General features: G+C 47.6%; 1 protein-coding gene across 4 annotated transcripts in view; it reads left to right on the forward strand.

The window, feature by feature from the left end:
• LOC147727746 (uncharacterized) overlaps positions 1-25,140 on the forward strand; it is a 493,048-nt gene that overhangs the window by 277,131 nt on the left and 190,777 nt on the right. For all 4 annotated transcript variants that reach the window (XM_086961752.1, XM_086961750.1, XM_086961749.1 and 1 more), the window contains exon 5: positions 13,453-13,531. In XM_086961752.1, coding sequence (XP_086817878.1) covers positions 13,453-13,531 — 79 coding nt within the window. The remainder of the gene's footprint in view (positions 1-13,452; positions 13,532-25,140) is intronic.

Consider the following 25,140-nt stretch of genomic DNA (forward strand, 5'->3'; position numbering starts at 1 on the left):
GTATACAATTATTTTGCAGATATAGTTCCAAGAGGCAAGCATAAGACAGAAGAGTAGCACAATTTCTGGAATGTTAGGTAAGAAATAGAAAGAATAGATTAGAGACAAGGTCGAGGAGGAAAGGAAATATGTTAATGATTTTTCTTTTAATGCATTAGGATTCCTTAAGATCTGTCAGCCTACAGACGAGACCTAGGAAGCCGAAAAAGAACATTCAGGAGCAGTCTCTTCTATTGTTTGTTGTTTTATCCATTCCCCCTTGGAGGTCCTTGAGGGTCAAGTTTAATATAACGGACTCTCTGTATCTTGGAGGCGGAGTTGGGAAATAGGCAGCTACCTGTTCCTGTGCGTGTCGTGGTAAGAATTCACTCCTAGTCCTTGACACCGGTACAGGCCTGCCTGGAGGCCGGCCATCGCAACATCGGCTCGGACTCTCAGCCTACAGTAACGCCAGCTGGGCACAATTGAGGCTCAGCTAGTTAAGCTGCACAGTCGAGTGTACTCTGCGGGCTGCCGAGTGAGGAACCACTCCGGGAATCCGCTGATGCGGTCCCTGGCCTCCGGGAACCACCGAGATCCAGTCCCAGGATTCATTACTGCGGGACGAGCTAAGTAGGGTGTACCATTGCTTACGAGCAGCCAAAAACATTATTCTTCCTCAAACTGCCACCCGCAACAAGACGCCCCTATTACCGTGAGTCAAACACTAAAGTTCTTACCTGACTGGTTGATGACATTATCTCCTCCGTAGTAGCCATTGAGTACTGACTCCTGACGTCTCTGAAATGTATTGCAGGGAGTTTTCATGTTTTGTACTGCTTTGGCTCCCTCAAGTGGCCAAGCAGTGCAACAAATGTGAAAAATCAGTGACACTCGGTTTAAACCGGGTCAGCTGTTTTTCATCCAGTAGGGTACTGTCGTGCACAATCGGGTTAAACGGATTTCCGGCCAGCCTAACTATGAGTGACATGCCAAATGAACTGCTGCAGATCTTGCTCAAGAGCGCCAAAAATGTGGGTCTGATGTATATTGGCAGGTTTGTGAAGTGGTAGAGCAGCCGGGGGAGCACCACCATTTTCAGGAGTTCAATACTGCTCATGGTGGCTAGTGGGAGGGTGCGCCAGAAGGACATCTTAGATCTTACTGCCGTCACAGTCAGCGCAATGTTGCCTTCCAGAAGGTCTTCTGATTGGCGATAAACCCGGACTCCCAAGTAGCAGAAAGCCTAACTCTGCCATGGCACCGGTGAACCCCCCCCCCCAGTACCAAACCTGGATCAGGGGTCATCTCGGCGAATGGGTACAGGCACGACTTCCCCCAGTTTACCTGCAGCCCTGACATTGAGGCAAACTCCAGCAACGCCCTCTCCACCGCCGAGCATGACCCACGGACATCGCGGAGGTATATCAGCAGATCGTCGGCCCACAGAGAAACTGCATTCATGCCGTCGCCCACAGGGAAGTCCCACTCCGCGCTGGTTTAGTGGAGAGACACGGCCAGCAGCTCAATGGTGAGCGAGAATAGCTGCAGAGAGAGTGGACACCCCTGCTGGGTGCCACGCTTGATTAGGACCGCTTGAGACCCATAGGGACCCTTCTTGATTTTGGCTATGGAATGCGTATATAGAAGCTTAACTAGACCCAGGATTTTTTTCCCAGCCCATACTTTTTAAGGGCAGTAAATAAATAGTCCCACTCCAGGGTGTCAAACGCCTTCTCCAGGTCGAGGACCAGGCAACCCGAATGTGTCCAACACTCTCTGAATATACAGCGCTTCTTCCTTGTGGGCCACTATTCCAGTGACGTGCAGCGGGCAGGTACAAAGCCATTTTGGTCTGCATGTACCAACTGCGGTACCAAGGGAGCAAGTCTACACGCTAGTATCTTTGCCATTACCTTGTAGTCTGTGTTAAGTAGCGCCAGTGGTCGGTAGGAGCCGAGTAGCTCCGGATCCCTATCTGGCTTGGGTAGCGTTACCATCAGCGACTCGCAAAGCGACACCAGGAGGACAAACGACTCCTACGCTCTGTGGTACATTGTACTCTGGGTCAGTTTGATGAGGAAAAATAAATACTGTTCCTTGAAAACGAGAGTGGTGGCCCTACCTGAAATTTCGAGCTCATATTTAAGCACTGAAAACTGTTGTACGTCTGGCACCATGTTTTATATTTCCAGAAACAATTCTCTGAAATCAGTTCAGACTAAGAGCTGATAGAAAATTCCATCCTTACAGAGTAAATGGAGAAGAGAAATAGAAAAGCAGGGGAGCTTGCAGTCTCGGTTTCTAGATCGGTCTACAAAAGGCTAGCTGAAAGGAATGAATCTGCTCCCTTTTACAGGGACTTTTATTTGTCTATTTAAGGTTGTTTTTAAAATACAACTATCACTCTTAGAAGTCTCTTGGCACTAAGTGGCTTAAGAATGGGATGGAAAAAGGATTGTTGGACAATGAGAGTAAAGCCAGGTTTTTTAAGGCTGCCCTAAATTATGTTATGAACTTAGGAAAACCTTCGGGCCTTGAACATTACTCACAACTTCCAGTTTTTCGTAAGCTTTGCTGTGTCGAACGGGAGTAGCTTCCGAGCACAGAGAGGCTGCGCTCGCGCCACATTACTTGTATTACACGTGTTTAACTCAGTAAATATTCATGACTGGAGCTGCGTTCCAGGGCCTTTTAATTAGCGGCGCGTGTGCCTTGAGCGGGAGCAGCTGGATGCGGCTCCGCCGCCTTCCCGCGTGTTTCCCTTCTGGCGCGGAAGGTTTCATGTACTTGAGACGGTAGTAGATACCTTGGCACTCTTTTCCCTCTGCTGTTCGTTTATCAATGGTTGTGTGAGTGGCAAAGGGCGTAGATTGTCTGTGCCTGCGATGTTTTGAGGGGCAGGATATGCCAGTGTCCCTGATTGGGACTGGTACCTGGCCAGCGCTCTCCTTTCTAGTGGTTATGTTCAGTCCTTTTAGACAAAGCATGTTTTGCCTCTACGGGTTAGGACTATAGACTCTTGTATTCCAATTTTCTACAAACTCTGGGCCCCAAACCACAACAGGCCTCTTTTACAAACACATGGAATAAAACTTCGGTTATCTGCTGTATGGAAAGAACATTTTTAACTTTTTAGGGATTCTCAAGGACTACGAGAGTAACCCAGAACAAGCATGACAGTAATAGATATTTTTAGGAAGTATTGCAATGTGTAAAAATTAGATATGTAGAGTTTTCATTCGGTGGTAAATTCAACATGCAGTTGTATCCCTAATCCGTATGATGTTCAAATGTGGATAAGGAAATACAGCTTTTTTTCTCAATGGTTTAATATTTTTCTTGAAACCTCTTTTTCTAGAGGACTTTACATAGCAAAACGCTTCTTTTTCCGTTCTAAAGCACTTTATCACGTCTTCCACAGGAGCAAATTTTGGCGTATGTTCCTAGTGGGAAATTACCCATAAGAGATATTTCATTTGCTCATAAAACCTAGAGTTTTAGGGCGTTAACCTAATTATGCTGGGAGTCCTGTCCTGAAACGACTTCAGTCCCGCGCCTGCCACCACCCACCAAATGTAAGGCCTGTATTCAGTGTCTCTGAGCAGTTAGTTGCCGCTGGGCGATATCTGTGATGCGTGACATCAGTAAACCGAGAGTTTGCGCCTCTTTTTTTTTCTCCTTGAAGTTGAACCCCATGTCACCAGCCAGCGCAACGGCTGGGGCAAATTGTGCAGATGAATGGTCGCAGATTTATTAGAGCAAGCAATTCAGGTGGCCGCTCGCAGACTGTTAATCATTTACATTGTTTTCATTAAAAATATTATGACGCAACATTTATTAATAATAGCCTTCACGTACCGTGTGGCATACATACATGCTGTGAATGTCTTTGATTTATATTTTGGTTGATACCTCCTAAAGATTGTAGGCTTGACTTGCTAACCATCAGCTTGTCCCTGTGCACCAGCCTCCAGGCAGGTTTGGGCTGCGAGTGCCATCTCTGCTCTGGGAGGTAACTCATCCTTTTGTTTTTAGGCTGGCCCTGCCCTTTGGCATCTGAAAGCCTGCTGCGTTAATGTATACCCCCCTCTGGCGAATTTGTGACCCAGACACTCTTTATCCCTATGTGTTTACTTGCTCTTTGTGTTACAAAAGAGAACTGGGCTGTTCTTGGGAAGGGTGTGTGTGAAGGTCACAGGAGTGTAAAGTAGAGGTGAAGGCTCAGTGGAAACCTACCAAGAGGTATCCATTTTGTTGGATATAATGGCCCCACACACCGTTGCAGGTGTCATGCTTCCTTTGCACTACCTGGTCCTGGCGGAGAGGGGTAGGCTAATGAGCACCGACACAGGAGCCTTGAACCTTAGATACAGAGGCTTCACTCCCGATGTAAGACCAACTGGGTACTGTTGTTGCTTATAAATCCTGACCATTAGGCAAGGAACAGTGCAACACAGGTACTTCATTCCATAATCTGTAATGAGTTACTGATACTTAGGTAGATCATGTTTTGTAGACAGATTTTCTCCTTTGATAGGTCCTGATGAATCACGTGTCAATGTACTTTAGCGAGAAACATGTTGACCACTTTCTACACTTTCTAGTCTAGTCTCGAGCTAGAAAACATAACTTTCCAGCGAGTACAGACTAGCTTCTGATTTTAATTGAAGCAAGGGACCACCTGAATAAAGTATTTTTCCGGTACCAATTGCCTCATTTTAACTCACTGCTCCGTCTACAACACCTTGGCCCCTCACCCGCACTTCACCTACAGGCAGTTGGATTAAAATATCTCCTCCAAAGAGCCCCTCTTTGAGGTGCCGCCCATTGGGGATTGCACCGTGTACCCAACGAGAAGCATTGCCTATGATGAAGCATGACACCTGCTGGATACCCCTTGGTAGGTTTCCACTGTGCCTTCACCTCTGCTTTACACTCCTGTGACCTTCACACACCCTTCCCAGTAACAGCCCAGTTCTCTTTTGTAACACTTTGTCTCTAAGGGAGCATACTGTGGCTGGACCTTCCACTCACCCAGAGTGGTACTCTCACCCTTCCGATCGGACAGATCTTTCCTCCCCCTTATTGTATACGTTTACTTGCTCTTTACCATTATTCTACTGAGACTTAAATCATTTTTGATCATTCGCTTTTTACACCCATTTCATTGTTTTGGGTGTGTGGGAAATTCTTTTGCAGTGAAGTGGAGGATTCTTGTCTCTCTGGTGGGTTCTTTTTATGTTCACTGTTTGTTTTCATTTACTTATATACTGGTTTTTGCTGTGGGCTTATTGGCCCATTTGAAAAAAGCTGATCAGCTGGCCAATCTCATTCGGGTGCTGCTTTGGCGGGAATTTTAATGCTCATCCCTTTGGGCCCCTTTGTTTTTGGAGCCAGCAGACTTCAGTGACCATCGTTTCCACATTTTTTGCAGGTTTGCTCTCTAACTGGTTGTGGCTCTGGCATGCAGAGGCTTGCTTTGTGAGCCAAGCCTTTGCTCTTACCACTGGTGTCCTAGGTCCTCTATTACCATATTTAAGTGCCCTGTACCCCTAACTCTCCCGGTAGCCACACCCTATATATTCAGTCACTGTCCACTCAGAGCTATACATTGTGAAATAATAGACTTTTATTTAAATATAGGAAAGGCGCGTTTATCAGGATTGTGCATCATAATATGGTTGTGCAAAAATTATTCTCTGACAGAAATTTTGTATGTTCAAAGTCATTCAAAAAATATTGTCCTTAGGTGTGTAGACTTTAATGTATTAACTCCATTAAACTGATATTTATGTAAACAATCTTTAGGACACAATATTTATGCCAAATTATGTTTGGTTATGATATTATTGTGCCATTCCCTTTATTGTAGGTTCACAACAGCATTCACAATGTGATTGTCCTGCTACAGTCAATGTTGTTGCTTTGGGGTAATTTGAGGCATCAAAAGCAAGGTGATGGATGAAATGTTTGAATTAAACTCAGACACTGGCTTGCTCTGTCTGCATCCCAATCAATTGTTTTTCGCCCGCAATGCTACCCAGTGCTTAATTTGTCCCCAAAAAATAAGTGCCATGGCTCTCGTCAGGAGGCCACTGCAGCTTCCACCACAGGTTGCTTCTGCTGCCAATTATAGTAATAATACAACTACTAACCAACTATTCAAGGTCCCCAAAGCTATAAGAATGGCTTGGGCAGCAGGTAATTGTAATTTTTAATGTATATTGAATTAATAATTAACTGTTGTTGTGCAGATCTCTAAATTAGAGAGAGCCACCTTGTGGCAGACTGTCACAAGCTCTGGTGTTAAGCGATGGTGCCCAGCACCGGAAACCACAGGCTCAAATTAAGCACTGATGCCACATCAGTTTGGACCCAGCCACAAGCAAATCAGTCTTGACCATGATTCAATGGGAACAATCAAGCCCAAACTGCCAAGTTTAGTTCTAGGGGCACAGTGATCGTGGGACCCATCTCTGGGCACACACGTAGGGCATCAAAAATAAGGTGATGGATGGAATGTTTAAATTAATCTCAGCCACTGGCAATCCCTCTGACCGATTCCTATTCTAAAATGTTTCACTCACCTTGCTACAACAGTTTGGACCCAGTCAGTTTGGGTGTCACGTGTGGCACGCACTGTATCTCATGGCAGGCACTGTCAAGTCAAGTCAAGTCAAGTCAAGTCAAAAACATTTATATAGCGCACTACATACCCAGAGGGTTTCAAGGCGCTTAGGAAGGGGAGGTGGGTTATTTGTCAAATATCCACGTTTTAAGCTGCTTTCTGAACGCTAGGTGATTCTGGGTGAGGCGAAGGTAAGCGGGGAGTGAGTTCCATGTTTTGGCAGCCAGGTATGAGAAGGATCTGCCTCCCATGGTGGTCTTGTTGATGCGAGGTACAGTGGCGAAGGCTAGGCTGGTAGAGCGAAGTTGGCGGGAGGGGGTGTAGAAGGACAGTCGAGAGTTGAGGCAGTCTGGTCCGATGTCGTAGAGTGATTTGTGTGCGTGGGTGAGCAGTCGGAAAGTGATCCTCTTATTGACGGGGAGCCAGTGGAGGTCTTTAAGGTGACCAGAGATGTGTTCGTTGCGTGGGATGTCTAAAATGAGCCTGGCTGAGGCGTTTTGGATTCGTTGTAGTTTCTTCTGGAGTTTAGCGGTGGTACCTGCGTAGAGGGTGTTTCCGTAGTCCAGTCGGCTCGTGACTAGAGCGTGGGTGACTGTTTTCCTTGTTTCGGAGGGGATCCAGCGAAATGTTTTTCTGAGCATGCGAAGAATGTTAAAGCAGGAAGAGGATACGGCGCTGACTTGTCTGTTCATTGAGAGTGAAGAATCCAGGATGACGCCAAGGTTCCGTGCGTGGTCTGTCGGGATGGGTGCGTTTCCAAGGGCTTCCGGCCACCAGGAGTCGTCCCATGCAGAGGGGGATTTACCTAGGATGAGGACTTCTGTTTTGTCTGAGTTCAGTTTCAGACGGCTTTGTTTCATCCATTCGGCGACTTCTTTCATTCCTTCGTGTAGGTTAGTTTTAGCGGTGCTGGGGTCATTGGTGAGAGATAGGATCAGTTGAGTGTCATCCGCGTAGGAGATGATGTTGAGGTTGTGTTGGCGGGCGATGGTCGCGAGGGGGCTCATGTATACGTTGAAGAGGGTGGGACTGAGTGAGGATCCTTGTGGTACGCCGCAGATGATTTCAGAGGCCTCGGACTTGAATGGTGGGAGGCGGACTCTCTGGGTTCTTCCGGTGAGGAACGAGGTGATCCATTCCAGTGCCTTTCCTTGGATTCCGATGTTACTGAGGCGTTGTAAAAGGGTGCTGTGGCAGACTGTGTCGAAGGCTGCAGAGAGGTCGAGGAGGATGAGGGCGACTGTGTCTCCATTGTCCAGTAGAGTTCGAATGTCATCTGTTGCTGCGATGAGGGCGGTCTCAGTGCTGTGTTTGGCTCGGAAGCCAGATTGTGAGGAGTCGAGTGATTTGTTGGCTTCGAGGAAGGCGGCGAGCTGGATGTTGACAGCTTTCTCGATGACTTTGGCCGGGAATGGAAGAAGCGAGATGGGGCGGTAGTTTTTGAGTTCGGTGGGGTCTGCTGTTGGTTTTTTCAGAAGGGCGGTGAGTTCCGCGTGTTTCCAGTCTTCTGGGAAGGTGGTGGAGTTGAAGGAGCAGTTGATGACGTCTCGGAGGTGCGGAGCTATGACGGAGTCTGCTTTGTTGAAGATGTGGTGAGGACATGGGTCTGTGGGGGATCCTGAGTGGATGGAATTCATCAGGCGGATGGTGTCCTCAGTGGAGATTGGGTTCCAGGCGTTAAGGGTGTTAACGGGGGGAAGATGGTGAGTTGATGGTAGGGTGGGTTGGATTCCGGGTTGGTTGTCAAAGCTGTTGTGGATGTCGGCAATCTTGCTGTGGAAAAAAGAGGCTAGGGAATCGCAGAGGGTTTGAGAGGGGGTGATGTCGTTGGAGTTGGCCGAGGGGTTGGAAAATTCCTTTACGATGTTGAAAAGTTCCTTGCTGTTGTGGGCGTTGTTGTCAAGTCGATCTTTGAATGCTGTTTTCTTGGCTTTTCGGATCAGTTGGTGGTGAGTACGGATGGCGTTTTTGAAGGCGTCCTTGTTGCTGGTGGATGGGTCTTTTTTCCAGGCCTTTTCAAGGGAGCGGCACAGTTTCTTGGATTTCTTGAGGTCGTCGTTGAACCATGAGGTCTTCTTGCTGCCAGGTTTGCTTTGACGTTTTTTCAATGGTGCTAAGGTGTCGGCGGTGTTGGATAACCAAAGGGTGAGGTTGGAGGCGGCTTCGTTGGCGTTAGAAGAGAGGGCTGGGGAGGATTGAAGGAGTGATGTGGAGATCTGTTCTGTAGTGATTTTGTTCCAGTTTCTTTGTAGAGTTGGTTGGAGGTGGATGATGGGTTTCGGCTTGTTGTAGGTGAAGTGAACGCAGCTGTGGTCAGTCCAGAGGAGATCTGTAGTGTGGCTGAAGGAGACATGGTTGCTGGAGGTGAAGATGGGGTCGAGAGTGTGACCTGCGATGTGGGTGGGGGAAGTGACCAGTTGTTTGAGTCCGAGGTTGGCGAGGTTGTCTAAGAGGGTGGCGGTATTGCGGTCGTTGATCTTTTCAAGGTGGAAGTTGAGGTCTCCTAGAAGGATGTAGTCTTTGGAGGGGAGCGCGTGTGGGGTGATGAAGTCCGTGATGTCTTCACTGAATTTAGCGCGTGGTCCTGGTGGTCTGTAGAGGAGGGTGCCTCTGAGTGTGGTCTTGGGGTCGATGTGGATCTGGAAGTGAAGGTGTTCGGAGTTGGCGAGGTTGGCATCAGAGCTGGTTGAGATGCGGATAGTTTTCTTATGGACGATAGCGATTCCTCCTCCTGTGTGGTCGGTGCGATCCTTGCGTGTGATCTTATAGTCATCAGGGATAGCGATGGCGATGTCAGGGGCGGAGGAAGCGTTCATCCATGTTTCCGTTAGGAAGGCGACGTCAGGAGAGATGGTGTCTAGTAGGTTCCAAAGGTCAATGGCGTGCCTGTGGATCGAGCGGGTGTTGAGAAGGATGCATTCTAGGTGGTTGGGGTCGGGAATCGGTGGTGTGGTCGTAGCGGAGATGATGTCGGTGCCGCTAAATTTGCAGAAGGAGCAGGAGAACGGTCCATGGGTGCGTCCAGGAGCGGCTTGGACGCATTTGGGGGCGCGACCGGGGTTGAGGGCTAGGAGGGTGGCTGCATCGTAGGTAACGCGAGGGGCAGGGGGTCTGGCGCTGGGCGCGGTCCAGGCGCGGACGGGCGTAGACGGGCTTACCTTTGGCGCACCTTCGGCGCGGATTGGGCGCGGACGCTGCGCGTGAACGCTGCGCGCGGGAACTACTGTCATATATGGATAGTGGAAGGGGAGGGGCGAGGGCGGCTCAGCTGGGAGGCGTGGCGGGCTCAAGGGACGGAGCACACTGTGATAAGTCCTGTCCTGGTGCTAAAGAGTAGGGTTCACCCTCCTTACTTAAAAGTTAAACACAAATTCGAGAGCCCCACTCTACCGTATGGGCTGGTCTCCCTTTTCGGAAAAGCTAAAGTTTTTGGGTTGCAGAACGCTTGTTCACCAGGGTTACCCCTTAGTGGCATGCTTCATCATTGGGTTCCTTTGTGTTCCGCTGTGCAGTGTGAGTTACACGGGAGCAAAGAATAGTATCAGACCAATAATACTAAAAGAAAGGAGATGGAGGGGTCACTGGGTTGGTGGCAACTTCTATTTAATAAATCCCCCCAGTCGAAATGAATAAAATATGGGAAAGCAAATGGGAAGTTTGAATGAGTATAAGAGCCCTAACTTCCTTCTTTTGCCTGGTCTTCGTGTTTCTGCCTCCCTTGCCCCTGGCTGTCGTTAGGACTGTTAGTCTCATTCCCTGAGACCACTCTTTACTTGTTAATGCAGAAACGCGAAGTGCATTACATTCACGCTCTCTGCATGCCAAATGAAATTCTTAAACCTACTTGGTATCTGTTCCATTGCATCTGTAACACAAAGGGAGAATTAGCCAGAAATGTCCATGAGCAGATTCCTGTGTACTGGTTTTTGGTGTAGCAGTTGAGATTGCCGCTAACAATAAATTTAACTTTAATCTATAGCCTTATCACCATGTAGTGTCAAGCTCATGAACCTGTAAATATTAACGGCAGGATCATCCAGTGAAATCAAAGTAATAGGTGAGCACATCTAACTCACTCGCTGGGCGTTGCCCCTGTGATTAGCCACTCACACACACCTCACTACTTACATACTACACAGTTCATACATACAAAAAAACATATTAGCGCTCTATAGGTCCCCTAGATTTCAAGGTAGCCTGGAGTCACGCTCTGTATATAAAGAGGAGAGCGTATTAGATATAAAACATGTTTTAGGGTGAACCTTCAATGAGGACTCCTACAGCTATGGGGTACTTACTTTGTCAGGGTCCCGCCGGGCCCAGTCACCAACACTTGTGTCATCCGTGCCTGCATGTTATTGCTGAGGCTCGTGTCCCAAACCTTTAAACACTTGCCTCAGAGCTCCCTAAGGCAGAGTTTGCGCGTTACGTGCATAACTCACAGGGTGCTGGGTACCGATAAAACTTAGATATCTCTTATTCTATTGTTTAGATGCATGTTTTATGCCCATCAGTTAGTGCCTCCATTTTACTCTCTAGCTGCACTGTATGCAGCTATGTTGGTGTGGAACGCAATAATGATGGCTCTATAGATCCAATGCAAAAACACCAGTTGATGGACAGAATGCAGAACAATTTCATACATTCACCCCAGTACAGAGATCTGTGCCTAAATCCATCGTTTTTTAGCACTCCACACCACCCCAGTTCAGACACAGCCCTATGCAAACCAGCCTTGACCCTGTGCCTCATGGGAACAGTCCAGCCCGAACTGCCAAGCCATGTCTTCCCTGGACCGGAATCAAGCATCCTAGACCGGTTTCTGGCTATCAGCCGTCATCAGCCAGGATAGCTCAACTGTTGTTTTTGTATTTGTCACTCCGAGTGGGACGGGTATGCTCAGACGTGAGTCCCGTCCTCTCCACACCACTGGAGGCAAGCTATCCTGGCTGATGACGGCTGATAGCCAGAAACTGGTCCTAGGATGCTTGATTACGGTCCAGGGAAGACATGGCTTGGCAGTTCGGGCTGGACTGTTCCCATGAGTCACAGGGTCAAGACTGATTTGCATATGGCCATGTCTGAACTGGGTTGGTGTGGTTAGCACAAAAACGATGGATTTAGGCCCAGATCCCTGTACTGGGGTGAATGTATGACATTGTTCTGCATTCTGTCCATCAACTGTTGTTTTTGAATTTGTCACCCAGAGTGGGACGGGTATGCTCAGACGTGAGTCCTGTGCTCTCCACACCACTGGAGTCAAGCAATCCTGGCTGATGACGGCTGATAGCCAGAAACCGGTCCTAGGATGCTTGATTCCGGTCCAGGGAAGACATGGCTTGGCAGTTCAGGCTGGACTGTTCCCATGAGGCACAGGGTCAAGACTGATTTGCATATGGCCATGTCTGAACTGGGTTGGGGTGGTGAGCAAAAAAACAATGGATTGAGGCCCAGATCCCTGTACTGGGGTGAATGTATGACATTGTTCTGCATTCTGTCCATCAACTGTTGTTTTTGTATTTGTCACCCCGAGTGGGACAGGTATGCTCAGACGTGAGTCCTGTGCTCTCCACACCACTGGAGTCAAGCTATCCTGACTGATGACAGCTGATAGCCAGAAACCGGTCCTAGGATGCTTGATTCCGGTCCAGGGAAGACATGGCTTGGCAGTTCGGGCTGGAATGTTCCCATGAGGCACAGGGTCAAGACTGATTTGCATATGGCCATGTCTGAACTGGGTTGGGGTGGTGAGCAAAAAAACAATGGATTGAGGCCCAGATCCCTGTACTGGGGTGAATGTATGACATTGTTCTGCATTCTGTCCATCAACTGTTGTTTTTGTATTTGTCACCCCGAGTGGGACAGGTATGCTCAGACGTGAGTCCTGTGCTCTCCACACCACTGGAGTCAAGCTATCCTGACTGATGACGGCTGATAGCCAGAAACCGGTCCTAGGATGCTTGATTCCGGTCCAGGGAAGACATGGCTTGGCAGTTCGGGCTGGAATGTTCCCATGAGGCACAGGGTCAAGACTGATTTGCATATTGCCAAGTCTGAACTGGGTTGGTGTGGTTAGCAAAAAAGCGATGGATTTAGGCCCAGATCCCTGTACTGGGGTGAATGTATGACATTTGTTTGCATTTTGCCCATCAACTGTTGTTTTTCTATAGACCAAAGGCAACCACTACTTAGTGCTATTGCCATTACATTGGGGGATGCTGAAAGACAGCTTGGTGTTTGATTCCTCGTTTTGCATTGATAAGACCAGACTAGCTCTATGTTGTACAGATATTAAATTGTGATACACATTTTAATAATGATAGAATTACATTTGAACAGAAGTTATCAGCCTTGATAGGATTAGTGAATGTGTGAACACTATGGCACTGAATGTTCTATGACTGCCAGTTCTGCTAACACCTCAAACCCATCCATCTATCTGTTGACAAATATTATCTTAAGACCTCTGTTTACTAGATAAGCACTGTACACAGTAGCATTCTTCCGCCAACGTTTTAATCACATTTTGGCTATTTAACGTAGTCTAAATACCAATTGTACTAAGGTACCTCAAGATTTCTTCTATTTTTTTGTTGCTTATTCTTGTGTAACGAAATCTGAATATATTGGGGTAATGGAAAGATGGCAGGTCCTTTCGAGATGACCATAGTTCTTATATGTGTTGAGTACAATGTGATAATAGAACATATGAGATTATGTAAGAAACGACATGTCGGCCACAATGGTCCACCAGTTGCCACATGAGATTCCACACTTAAAGACTTAGACCATTAGCCCTTGTACTGGCCACAGGAGTAAACCTGTTTTTCTCTTTCTCAAAGGATGGGGCGAACCACCATGAAGCTCTCTTGGAAACCGAGGACTCACAGCTTGTTACCAACAATCAAAACACAACAAAAGGTAAGGAGGAGGTGTGTGCTATCACCCACGGGGCAGCGATGGTGATTTAGAAGCGAAGCGGTGACAATGTAGGGCAAGCAAGATGGTAACTGCTTTAGAGAGGATGAGATGGAAAACAAAGATTATTTGTTTCTGAAGTTCAGGTGATTGGACTTACAATTGAAGCTTGTATTCTCAAAACATCAGGCATTTATTTCCAGCTCTTGCAAATAGTTTTGTGTCTCGGCACTGCCACAATGGTTGAGACCTAATAGCCACTAGTTCTTCTAAACACAGGATAACTTGAAAGGTATTCTGAAAGTGATTACCTAAACTGAAATTTGAACAAAATTCAGTGAATTTTATGAGTTTTGGACATCCTTTACCTCAAAACAATCTTGCAAAGATATGCCCTGCAGAGGATTTATTCAGCCAGCAGTAGTATACAATTGTTTCTTTAAGCCCAACTGGTTCAGAAAAATAAAATATAAATAATTCACACATAATACATTTTCATTAAAATGTGCAACATATATATATTTTTTTATGGTTTAAATCTTTTATTAATTTTCCAAATAATAAGACAAACAAGACCCCCAGCTCCGTAGAAATAGTGCAATATGGGCAACAAGTGCCATAAGTAACAGCATTACCAAGGTAAGATGAGTGGAGCAGGTCTGTGGAAAACAAATAAAAAAAGGGAAAGGGTAAAAATCAAACTGAACAACTTGAGTCCAACATTACCTACCCCCACACGCCTCCCCCCTTGTCCACCAGAGAAGGGGAAAAGGGACAATCTGGGAATCAACGTGGTCGCGTGCGATGCCATGAAGAATGACTATGTGGGAGCTGTGTGTCAGAGAGGGGAAGAAGTCTGAGGTATCAGGGGCATGTCAGTTCTCGGGACTCCGATATGAGAAGGGTCAAGAAGGGCAGCCACAGCTCTGGGAAGTCAGACCCATTGCCAGCCAACGTTAGTCAGTTTCTTCATACCTAACACCAGCCAAAGTCGTTGTGGCGATCCGGAAAATGTTGGGGGCTGAGCATCAGGATGTTCTGTGTTACCGTGCCTATTGCAATGGCAATAAATCGGCCCACCGGGACATGAGCGGATATGTTATGGGATTGGGAAGGCCCAGCAGAATGTACGCAGGAAATCTCGGGAGCTGTGCTTTTCGAAATGGGTGTCTATTTCATCGAGCACCTGGGTCCAGTATGATTGGATACGGTCACAGCCCCAAAGAAGATGTACCAGAGTGCCCACCTGCCCGATATCCATCCAACAAAGGGTTGCTTTGTCGTGAATCAAATAGGTGCAGGCGTACTGGTGTGTAATACCAGTATGTGGCTATTTAATCAGTGTCTCAGTGAGTCCCATGTGATATGCTGAGTGCCGAGCCCTGTGGTATATGCCTTCCCAATCCTTGTGGCTAAGTGTCCTTCTTCGGGTCTCGCTCCCAGCGTGTTCGACCGGCGTTGTATGTGTGCGTGGTGGATGTCAATAGCATTTTATACAGGTCGGAAATTTGTTTTTTATATCCGATGTGTGGGTGATGAGCCACTTTTCGTAAGGGGTCAGAAGGCGTTGAGCCTCAGGTTTGATGTGTGGGTGAAGTGCCCAGTGTCGGAGCTGTAGGTAGGGCAGGCATTCTGATTCTGGAAGTCCGTAATCTGCCTTAAGTTGTGGGAATGGAATAATCCCCTCCAAGTCGAAGAGGTGGCCCAGGGACTGGCATGGGGTGGGGCACCAGGCGGGAAAGGCCTTGGTAACCATACCAGGCTAGAACTCCGGATTGTCGAACAGTGGTGTGAGGGGGGAAGGGTAGGTAGTCAGGTTATGGGCCGTGTTAGTGCGATCCCAGTCCTCCATAATCGTGCTTGTGATGTATGTTGTGTAGAGATTGGGTGGTCTATGCGGTTTATGGAGGAAGGGAATGCCCTGCAGATGCATGGCCGCCACTGCCTGGTCCTGAAACAGCCAGTGCTTCTCCGATTCTAGGCGGTGCCATTCCACTAGATATCGAAGCTGTGAGGCAAAAAAATTAAGTTGGAGATGAGGAACTCCTACTCCTCCCTTCTCTGGAGGAAGGATTGCTATTGCGTGTTTAAACCGGGGTTTGCGGCCCTGCCAGATAAAGTGTGCCAGGTCTGATTGGGTCTGTTGAATCCAGCCTGTGGGAGGGCGGAGGGGTAGCGTCTAAAAAAGGTACAAGATCCTGGGGAGGATGGTCATCTTAGTAGCCGTTATCCTATTTAGCCAGGATAAAGTATAATGTTTCTACTGGCCTAGTTCCTTACGTATGCGCGAGTGAAGCATTGAATAGTTGGTGTCAGCTGTGGCCTGTATGGAGGGAGCTAGATGAATTCCCAGGTACGGAATCGAGGAATCTGACCATTGTATGGGATGTTCTTCCTGTAGATGAGCTAAAGTATGCGGGGAGAAAGAGGTATTGAGTGCGATCGACTTATCCATGTTAATTTTAAACCCCGAAGCCTGTACGAAGCAATGCATTTCGATGAAGAGGGATCGCAGCGCGTGATTCGGGCTTGAAAGGGAAAGCAGGATGTCACCCACGTACAGACTTATAGTGTGTACGTCTCCTTCAAACTTGATCCCAGAGATGAGGGGGTGGTGTCTAATCCGTGATGCTAAGGGTTCCATGTGGAGTGCGAATAAAAGGGGTGGAAGAGGGCACCCCTGCCTGGTGCCTCTTCCAATGGGGAAGCAGGAGGATGTATGGCCATTGACCCAAACCGTAGCTTTGGGGGAGCGGTAGCAGTTGAGGATCCGAGTGCGCAGTTTCTCACCGAGGCCGACGTGGGTCAGGACCTGATCCAAGTAGGGCCTATGTACCCTGTCGAAGGCCTTTTCCGTGTCGATGGCCAATAGCATATATTCCCCCTGAGTGCGAGACGCCTTTTCGATTAGATGGATGACCCTTCTGGTGTGTTATCACTCGTTTGTCTTTGAGGGATAAATCCTGCCTGGTCCGGCTCAACTAGTTGGGACATGTAGGGCGCCAGAAGGTTCGCCAATATACTAACAAAGTTTAATATCTATGTTCAATAGGGATATCGGTCTATACGCGCCGCAGGATGTTTTATCTTTTCCAGGTTTCGGGATGACCACAATCGACGCCTCAAACATTTCTTCCGGGATAGCCCCGGTTTGTGCAAAGGAGTTGAACAAGCCCATCAGGAGGGGGGCCACCTGGCTGCAGAACGTCTTAGAAAAGGCCGCCGAGTAGCTGTCCAGCCTGGGTGATTTGCCAATCTTGAGGCGGGAAATCGCTGCTATCACTTCTTCTGTCTCAATATCCCTATCTAGATAATCGGCCTGCACTGGGGTGAGGGAGGGTATGTGTGCTGCTGCCAGATAGTCGGCGCTAAGGCGGGCGTCAAGCGGTTCACTCAAATATAGCTCCACATAGAAGTCTCGAAAGACTTCCGCTATTGTAGCATCCTCAGTAGTGAGTTCACCACTAGTAGAGTGGATGGCTTAAAAACCCTGCCCCTGTCTGGTTTCCCGTACTTTGTGGGCCAGGAGGCGACCGCACCTATCACCACCCGTGTAATATGAGTGGCGAAGACGGAAAGCTGCAAATTCAGCCCTATCCTGATCTAGTGCTGCTAGTTGTCTCCGTTCTACACACAATTGGCGCCAAGCCCGGGAAGCGCCAGTCCGCTGGTGCATCTGTTCCAGCTCCACCACCCGCTGGGAGAGCTCGACCCATTTGCGACTGCGTTCAAGGTTGTTGGTTGTGGATATGGCTATGAATTCCCCACGTATAACTGCGTTTAGTGCCACCCACTGTGTCGCTAAGGAGGTGTCTGAGTTGGCATTAAGGGCAAGGTAGTTTGTGATGGCTTTCTGGATCTGTTCTACTATTGAGGGTTGATGAAGCAAGTGTTTCGCAGGTGCCAATGTCGGACGGGCTGTCGCATTGGTGGGAGCTTAAAAGTGGTAATAACTGGGGAGTGGTCCAATAGAGAGGATCTCTGTGTCAGTCGTAAGCGCATGTAGTAAGGAAGATCCAAGGAGATAGTCCAGCCTAGCATATGTTTTGTGCGCTCCTGAGTTAAAAGTGTAGGCTCGACTGCGGCGGTGGAAGTGGAGACAAAGATCTTTGAACCCCAGGTCCTGGAGGCGGGCCCTTCCAACAGGGGAGAGGGCGCCAGTCTGGCCCGACCTCTGGCTGGAACGGTCACTCATGTTGTTGAATACAAGATTCAGGTCCCCTCCCAATAGTAGGCATCGTTCTGTAGTAGCAGTCTCCTCTGTGAGTGTGTCGTGAAAGAACTTGTCTTGCCCCTCATTGGGTGCGTATATAGACCCCACAGTAAGAGTCACCCCTCCCACCAGGAACTGATACGTGAGCAGTCGGCCTCTGATCTCTGCTTCCTTCTGTAGTACTCTGCCCTGAAAGGATTGGAAAACTAATATGGCAACGCCAGCAGATTTGGTGGGATTAGAGGAGAACATCAGTGTAGGAAAAGCGCAGGATTTCATCCTATGGTGATCTTTGGGGAGGAGGTGGGTCTCCTATAGGAGGCATTTATCGGCTTTGGAGTGCGCCAAATAGTGAAGGACGGCTCTACGCTTAACCGGGTTATTCAAACCTCGCACATTGAGGGTAAGAATTTTGAGAGAGGTGTGTGGCATCTAAATTTGGGAGAAGATGAATGCTATGATGTGGACAACACTTCCTGGCAGGTGAGGAGGTGTAGGGAGAGGAGTACCATAGTCCGAACTTGCACAACCTCCAAGGCGCAGTGAGGCGGGATGGACGAGGGGACCCAAACCCGAAAAAATCAAAAACCCTCCAGAAACTAAAATCCAATATAAAACCAGAACAATAGCCTTTATAACAAATAGTCCGAATAAGTCGTCAGTCATCTCGGGATGACCAGCAGAACAACAAAGTGGGGTCCATAGTGTGACCAAGCAGGAGGTCGCAGCCCCGCCCGCCACCCTCCCAGGATCAAAGGGAGAACATGCAAAGAACCTAATGACCCCTGTCCCTTCACTTGTCACCAGGGCATCCGACGCGGAGGTGAGGGCTGCCTGTTGACTCCTGGCTATTGTTTGGTTTCTGGATGCGCCTCCGCCGGCCCTGTCGTTGCCACCCCGACGGGGGGATCTCGGGCCCCAAGCCGGTGCTACATTGGGTGTCTTCATCACATGGTACCGCTAGGCTAAGAAGCCGGCAAGAATCCGCGAGTGAGCGGAGTTGGTGGAATTTGCCATTGTGAGGAAATATAAGTTGAAAGGGATGACTCCAGGAGTATGGAATTCCTTGCTGTTGAAGGTGCTCAGTCACAGGACGGAATTGCCAGCGACGTTGAAGCGTGATCAGGGCCAAATCTTGAAATAGCCCCAGAGAGTGACCCTGGAAAGTGATGGTGTGAAGAGATCTCGCATTGGTGAGGATGGCCTCTTTGGTTCTAAAGCCCTGAACGCACACAAGGATGTCAATTGGGGAGCGTTATTCGCCCGGGGTAGTCCGACCCTGTGTGCTCGGTCAAGTATAATCTCAGATTCATGGGAGTCGCCCAATATATGGAGGAAAAGGCAATTGGCAAATACAAACAAGTCTCTGGTGTCCTCTGTTGCCTTTACTCCCCGGATCTGGATAATGTGTCTGCGAGACCTATTTTCCAAATCTTCCAGGTGTGTTTGGATGTCAATATGTTGTTCTTGCAGTCGGACCAACTCCTGCTGGAGTATAGTTTCCTAAGTCACTGCGGTGTGGCTCTTCTCCTCCAGGGCAGCCACTCTATCTCCAATGTCATCCACGTCCCTTTGGATCTGCTTGATCTCAGCAGTGAGATAGTTTTTCACTGTTTGCAGGTCTGCTCTGAGAGTTAAGAAGAGCGACTCGAGGAATGCCTTTGTGATGGGCTCATCGCCAGTGCCATCCGACTGTGTCCGGACGTGGTATCGGGGGCCGCAGTCGCCATGTTGGGGATAGATTGCGAGCATTCAAAAATATCCTTCAAGGGCTTCACCTTCTTCGTCCTGGAAGCAGACATACTCAGTTGGCACCCCTAGATGAGTCGTTGAGTGGGTTGTGGGCACTGAAGAAATAGCGGCCAGCTGGGGGGGTGCTGGTGCCCTAGGCCACCGTGAGCACCAGGCGAATAGCGCACGCCGTCGTATCGCTGCTGGGACCAGAATGGGGCTCGGCTGCTGGTCACTGTAAAGGCTTTGTTAAGACAAAGGCAGGTGGGCGTGTCCGGAACTGTAGCGGGGATGTCCAGGTAGCCTCGCTGATCCGAATCACTGCGTGGGGACTGTCACTTGCATGTGCTGCAGCTACAGCTGCGCGGTTGTATGAGGTTAGTGTCCAAGATCTCTACAGTCAGGCCGGACCTGCAGACAATAGCTCCTTAGGCCAGGGTCTCCCCCGTCGGCCACCTCGCTCCAGTGTCCCTCCCGATACTTGAAGGCCACAACCCCCAACCACTCCCAGGTAGCGCGGTCTCCTCCCCAGCGCGGCTGCAGGGTGCGCGCTCTTACCAGACATCCACAGGGTTTTGAGTCCCTCAGGGGCAGGGCCTGCCCCCGCATGTGGTGTGAGGCCTAGGCATTGATGGAGCCCATACCGATCCAGCAAGCAGTTAAATAGTGGGGGTCAGGGCCACTGGCAGCCCACCACCCCCTGCATGATTACAGGGTGTTGGGTGGTCTGCTTATTTTTGGGAGAACCGAGCACTCGTCCACCCCGCTGCCCCCGGCCTCCGTGCTCCAGGCGGGCGACCCCAAAATCGAGGCTGGGGATCCCCTCGGCCCTATGTGCTGCTAGGCCTCCCTAGAGTGTAGGCATCCAATACCCCAGGCACGAGGGTAACTTGCATGGATCCCTGTGAGTACTCTGGCAGAAGTGAGAGGCAGTTAAGTGTGTCCCAGCGAGCTCCGGCCCCTCGCACGATCAGCCCGAAAATCTAGAACAGGGACGCGCTCGGGCCCTCGGCCCCGGAGCCTCCCGAGGCGAGTCAGGGCCGGTGATCTCGGGCAGACGTGTGCGAAGCTGGGCAATCCGCGGGTCCTCCGGGTTGTCTGACAGGCGGCTGGACTCTGAACTGCTGGCCTCGATGGTCTGAATTTCAGACCACTGTGTTGTTGATGCTGCCTTGTACAGTCAGCAAGGGGGAAACTGGATCGTCTCCCTTGCGGTCCCCGCGAGGCACTGCTTATGGTGTTGGTGCTAGAATCTCAGGGCAGCCATGGGCAGAAACCCCTCGGGGAGGCTCTCCGACAGGACCCGGGGCTATGCCTGTTCCCTGTGGGGACCAATATACGCCATTGGGCAGACGGCTGGCCGGAGCTCCGAGCAATAGGTCCTACCTCGCCGCCATCTTGGCCATGCCCCTCCATATTTATTTTTTAAATGGCCACATTCAAAGCAAGAATGTTAATCTATCGTTTTATGCTAATAATAAATTGCACTTCGACCCCTTCCTTAAAGGGCCTTTAGGCAAAATTCATTAGGTGTTTTGATAAACAACCTTTCTGTTTATTGGATGGAGGTCAAGTTAGCAGCGAACATTCTAAGTGATAACGCACATTTAGCTCGCATAAATACTTTTTCTCTTTTTTCTTTCACTTTAGTTCGACAGTCACCCATCCTTCAACACAGGTCAATCCAAATTCATACTTTCATTTTTAAGACAGAATCTAGCACGAAGTACAAATCATTTCAGAAGCCTTTTCCTCAAACAGTATAGGAATCTGACAATGTGGTATTGCTCTCTCAAATACAAAATGTGTCCTTGAAAATATTGATTGCTTGATCTAAAATTTGTAAGTGTGATTTGAGAGCTCAGCAGGACTATGGCCCACACAATTTTGCCATTTGTTGTTTCAAGTTCCAGCTTCTTGCCAACAGTAGATGGAAAGTTATGACTGTAAAGTTCAGCCAAGGCTTGTAATAGAAGATTTTTACCTTTTTTACTTACAGGGACTAAACGAATCATGGGGCTTCTGAGTTATCCATTGGCCTATTTTAGGCATATAACTTATAGGCCTTTACAAGTTATTTCAGTTTCAAGACCATCAGTGCAGAGCAAAGGGAGTTATCTTCCCACTCTTAACATTTTTCACCTGGGGTCCAACTAGAGGCAGCCAAAGCGCTTATTACGATTCCATCAGTCTCAGCATAACTAGCCATGCCCTGGATACAGTTAGTTTCCAATGTATTGTCCAACCTAACCTTCAAACAAATGTAAACACACCACATGCTAAATAAACACATCATACACAACATGTTAACATTTAGCTGATGCGGCAGAATGTGGTGACGGCAAGCATAGCAATGCCCCAAAGCATCAGAGGATTCAGGACACGAGTCCTCAAGTTCTTCTGAGCACTGAGTCTGTGCAATGGTGTCTCAGTAATTGCATTCCCCCTTCCCACACCCGTGTGCTATTATTTCTGATGGAAAATCCCTTTGTGACCCTCAGCATACTTCTGCAAAGCACATTACCACGTTAAGAGAAATAAATCGTCGCTGGGACACATTTTTAAAAAAATGTTTTTATTGGTTATACAACAATCATCGGTAAGACAAGCCGCATGTATAGCTTTCAAGGTCAAATTAAATATAAAGCATTCTAAACATAAATTCTCATCTTCCCCTTTCCCTCCCCCGGCAGTCGCTGGAACAAATTTAAAGATTACCTTGCACTCAGACTCTTTGCTCAGAGTATTTCATTATGTCCATAACTCTTGTGGAGTTCACCACCTTCACAAATGTTAGAGGCTCAGATTAATTGCTTGTAATGAAAATTATCAGTTAGTAACTGGAACAGTACCCCATAGTCAGATGGAAAGGCACCCAAAACAGTGAAAGCCATACATATTTACATTCACTATTTCAACTCCGCTGAGTGTTCCTCAAGGTAATTGTGGCATAGGAAAGAGAACAGCGGATTGTTGGTTAGTGTTGTACTTTGTGTAGGGGAGCGTACGAATATGCATGTGGAATAGATCTTAGAATGTACGGTGAGAATGTGTGTTGATAATTGAAAAGGAGCAGATTGCCAAGAGGTGTATCATCTGCTTGCTTTAAATAGTATATGACCTATTTGTTGAAGAAATGTGTTGAAGAATCCAACACTGTGCGCCTATTCACTTTATAATATTGGCAAGGAGCGGGCACAAGAAGATCATGTTGACCAACAAAAAGGTCTGCAACTGATTGTCCTGGACTCCTGTATTTCTGTGGCTGTAGTAGAGTTGGCTGGACATCCCCTTTTCTTTGGATTTCTTACTGCAGAAAGGAGCTGATAAAAATTTGACAGCAATATTACCCTGAATTGGAGAGTCGGACAGTTCGAAGCTGTGTGTGTGTATAATAGAGAAGTAGCCATTAACATGTTGGCTTGAAAGTCTCCATGTGTAACCATACAACTGCCTGTATGCAGAGCATTGTGTAGTGACATATAAGACTTTTCTCGCCAAGGCATAGCACATATGTGGGAAGTGGCTGCAAGGGATCTGTTTATTTTCTTTCTTCAGCAATAATGAATTGAAACCTCTTGTTATTTTCACCATCAGCTTCTATTTCTTTTGCAACTAAGCATTACTTTGCCAATTAATTACCAGTGGTACACATGACTAACAATTGCATTTTATGTTCCTTTACCATGTTAAAAAAGTTTAAGGCACAAGAAATTTGTGGGTTTCTCAAGAAACACTGTAAAACCATATTGACTTTTTTAGCCTTCAGCCCTGTTTTTGCAACACCCTGGTGAACCAAGTATTGAATAGGCCATGTGGTTAGATGTATTCAGACCAATATTGAAGTACATGAAGGTTTTCGTTGTGATCCCCGAGGACATTTTTTCTCGTGAATCTACGTCTTTGGGCTAAAGGTCTCAAGGAGTTGAAACATTTGCCTCTCTTGGTTGATGCTCAGGAGGGGATTGGTTTGAAGGAATATGCAGTTCGACAAATGTAATAAAGATTTGAAAAGTAGATACAGATCAACATTGTTTGAGAACATCACAAGCTTTTTTCTCATTGTTAAAAATTAGGTGAAGACATTGATGAGTAGATCGCTCTACTGAAGACATTAGCAGCATCATGTGATTTTGGAAACATCACATATGAACAAGTAATATTAGATCAAATCCTATTGAAAACCATGAGTTTGAAAGCTCAAGAGAGGTTATGGGCTGAATGACTGACAATATGTTACACTCAATTATAAACATAGCAAGAAGAATTGAACAATTTGAAAATTATTTCAAGGAAATACAAGCAAAAAGTTGATCAGAGAAAGGAAAAGATTCATGTTTTAATCATAGGAAGAAAGATATAAAAAATGTCCAAAGAACACTATGAATGGACGAGAGTATCTACTTTCCTGATTGCGTTTAACCATTGGGAGCCTATGTGCTCCTTGTAATTGAGAGTCCCAATCCCAGTCAGACAAGTCTGGAAATGCCCTCCGAAATAACTGCACCAAATAGGCTTGAGGGTCTGCCCTTTCCACTCCTTCAGGAATGCCAAATATGCGGAGATTGTGGCATCGTTGGCGGTTTTCCAAATCTTCTAGCTTGAGCTGGAGAGTGGAAATTTGAGTTGCCTGCTTCTGTACCATAGTGTCTGTAAGACTTACAGTATGCTCCGTCTCTCCTACCCTCTGCTGAAGATCTGATATATCATTAGCTAGCCCCACCCACTTTCACTGTAACCTCCTGTAATAATTGCAACATCTTGTCTGTATCCGATTTTGCCTGTGCAAAGTGAACTTGAGTTTCCATTCGTTGATCTCTCAGAAACTGCATTATTGAAGCAAGAGTCAGATCAGAGTCTGCCAAAGATCCTGAATGCTGAGTTGTTTCAGTTGAAAGCGAGGCAGCAGTAGTAGATATTAGTTGAGAGCCCATCTTCCTTTGCGTTCTAGTGGGGCCTTTTACCTTTTCCACTTGTTTTGAAGCCGGGCCATTTTCCATCGTTATACAATTTATATTGTCATCATTAGGAATGTTACCAATAATCCGGGGGACCATACTCTTTACTCCTCCCTTTGCTTGGACCCACTTCCGCAAGGAGCTATTTTCTGAGTTGCACTTTCCATACAAATTACTTTGGGGTAGGTTCTGCTGTGAGTTATCCTGCCTATGAGGTGTCTTCTTGTTCTTAGCTTTAGCCTTAATTTTCTTCCCCGGAGGAGTCTAAGTAGGTCTGCCACCAGCGATTGAGACCGACGGGCGGCTATACTTAACGATGTCTCATCGTTGTGGGATGCCACCTCTTCCCACTCATCTAAAGCATGATCATCCTTATTAATAGTATCTGCAGTTGCTGCATTCAAATCATTACTGTCGAGATTACTGCCTCTTAACTCTATTAGGACTGACTCATCACACATCCCCATATCTGATGAACTCATTATTGTAGGGGTAACCTGGCTGCCCTTAAGTATATCAGCCACGGCCTCAGCTTTCATATGTATCCCTACAGTACTTTTAGACACAGTATCCGCACTAGTCTCCGGAAAACTATGCGCCCCTGATTGTGATAAATTTGTAGTCCCACTTTGATTAGCCGGTTCAGCCTCAAGCAAAGTCTCTGATAGTTTGTTGCTACTATCAGTATGGCTCATAGAGCCAGTTGCAAG

The sequence above is a fragment of the Lissotriton vulgaris genome, chromosome 3_1 (genome assembly GCF_964263255.1).
Source record: "Lissotriton vulgaris chromosome 3_1, aLisVul1.2, whole genome shotgun sequence".
Taxonomy (NCBI): Eukaryota; Metazoa; Chordata; class Amphibia; order Caudata; family Salamandridae; genus Lissotriton; species Lissotriton vulgaris.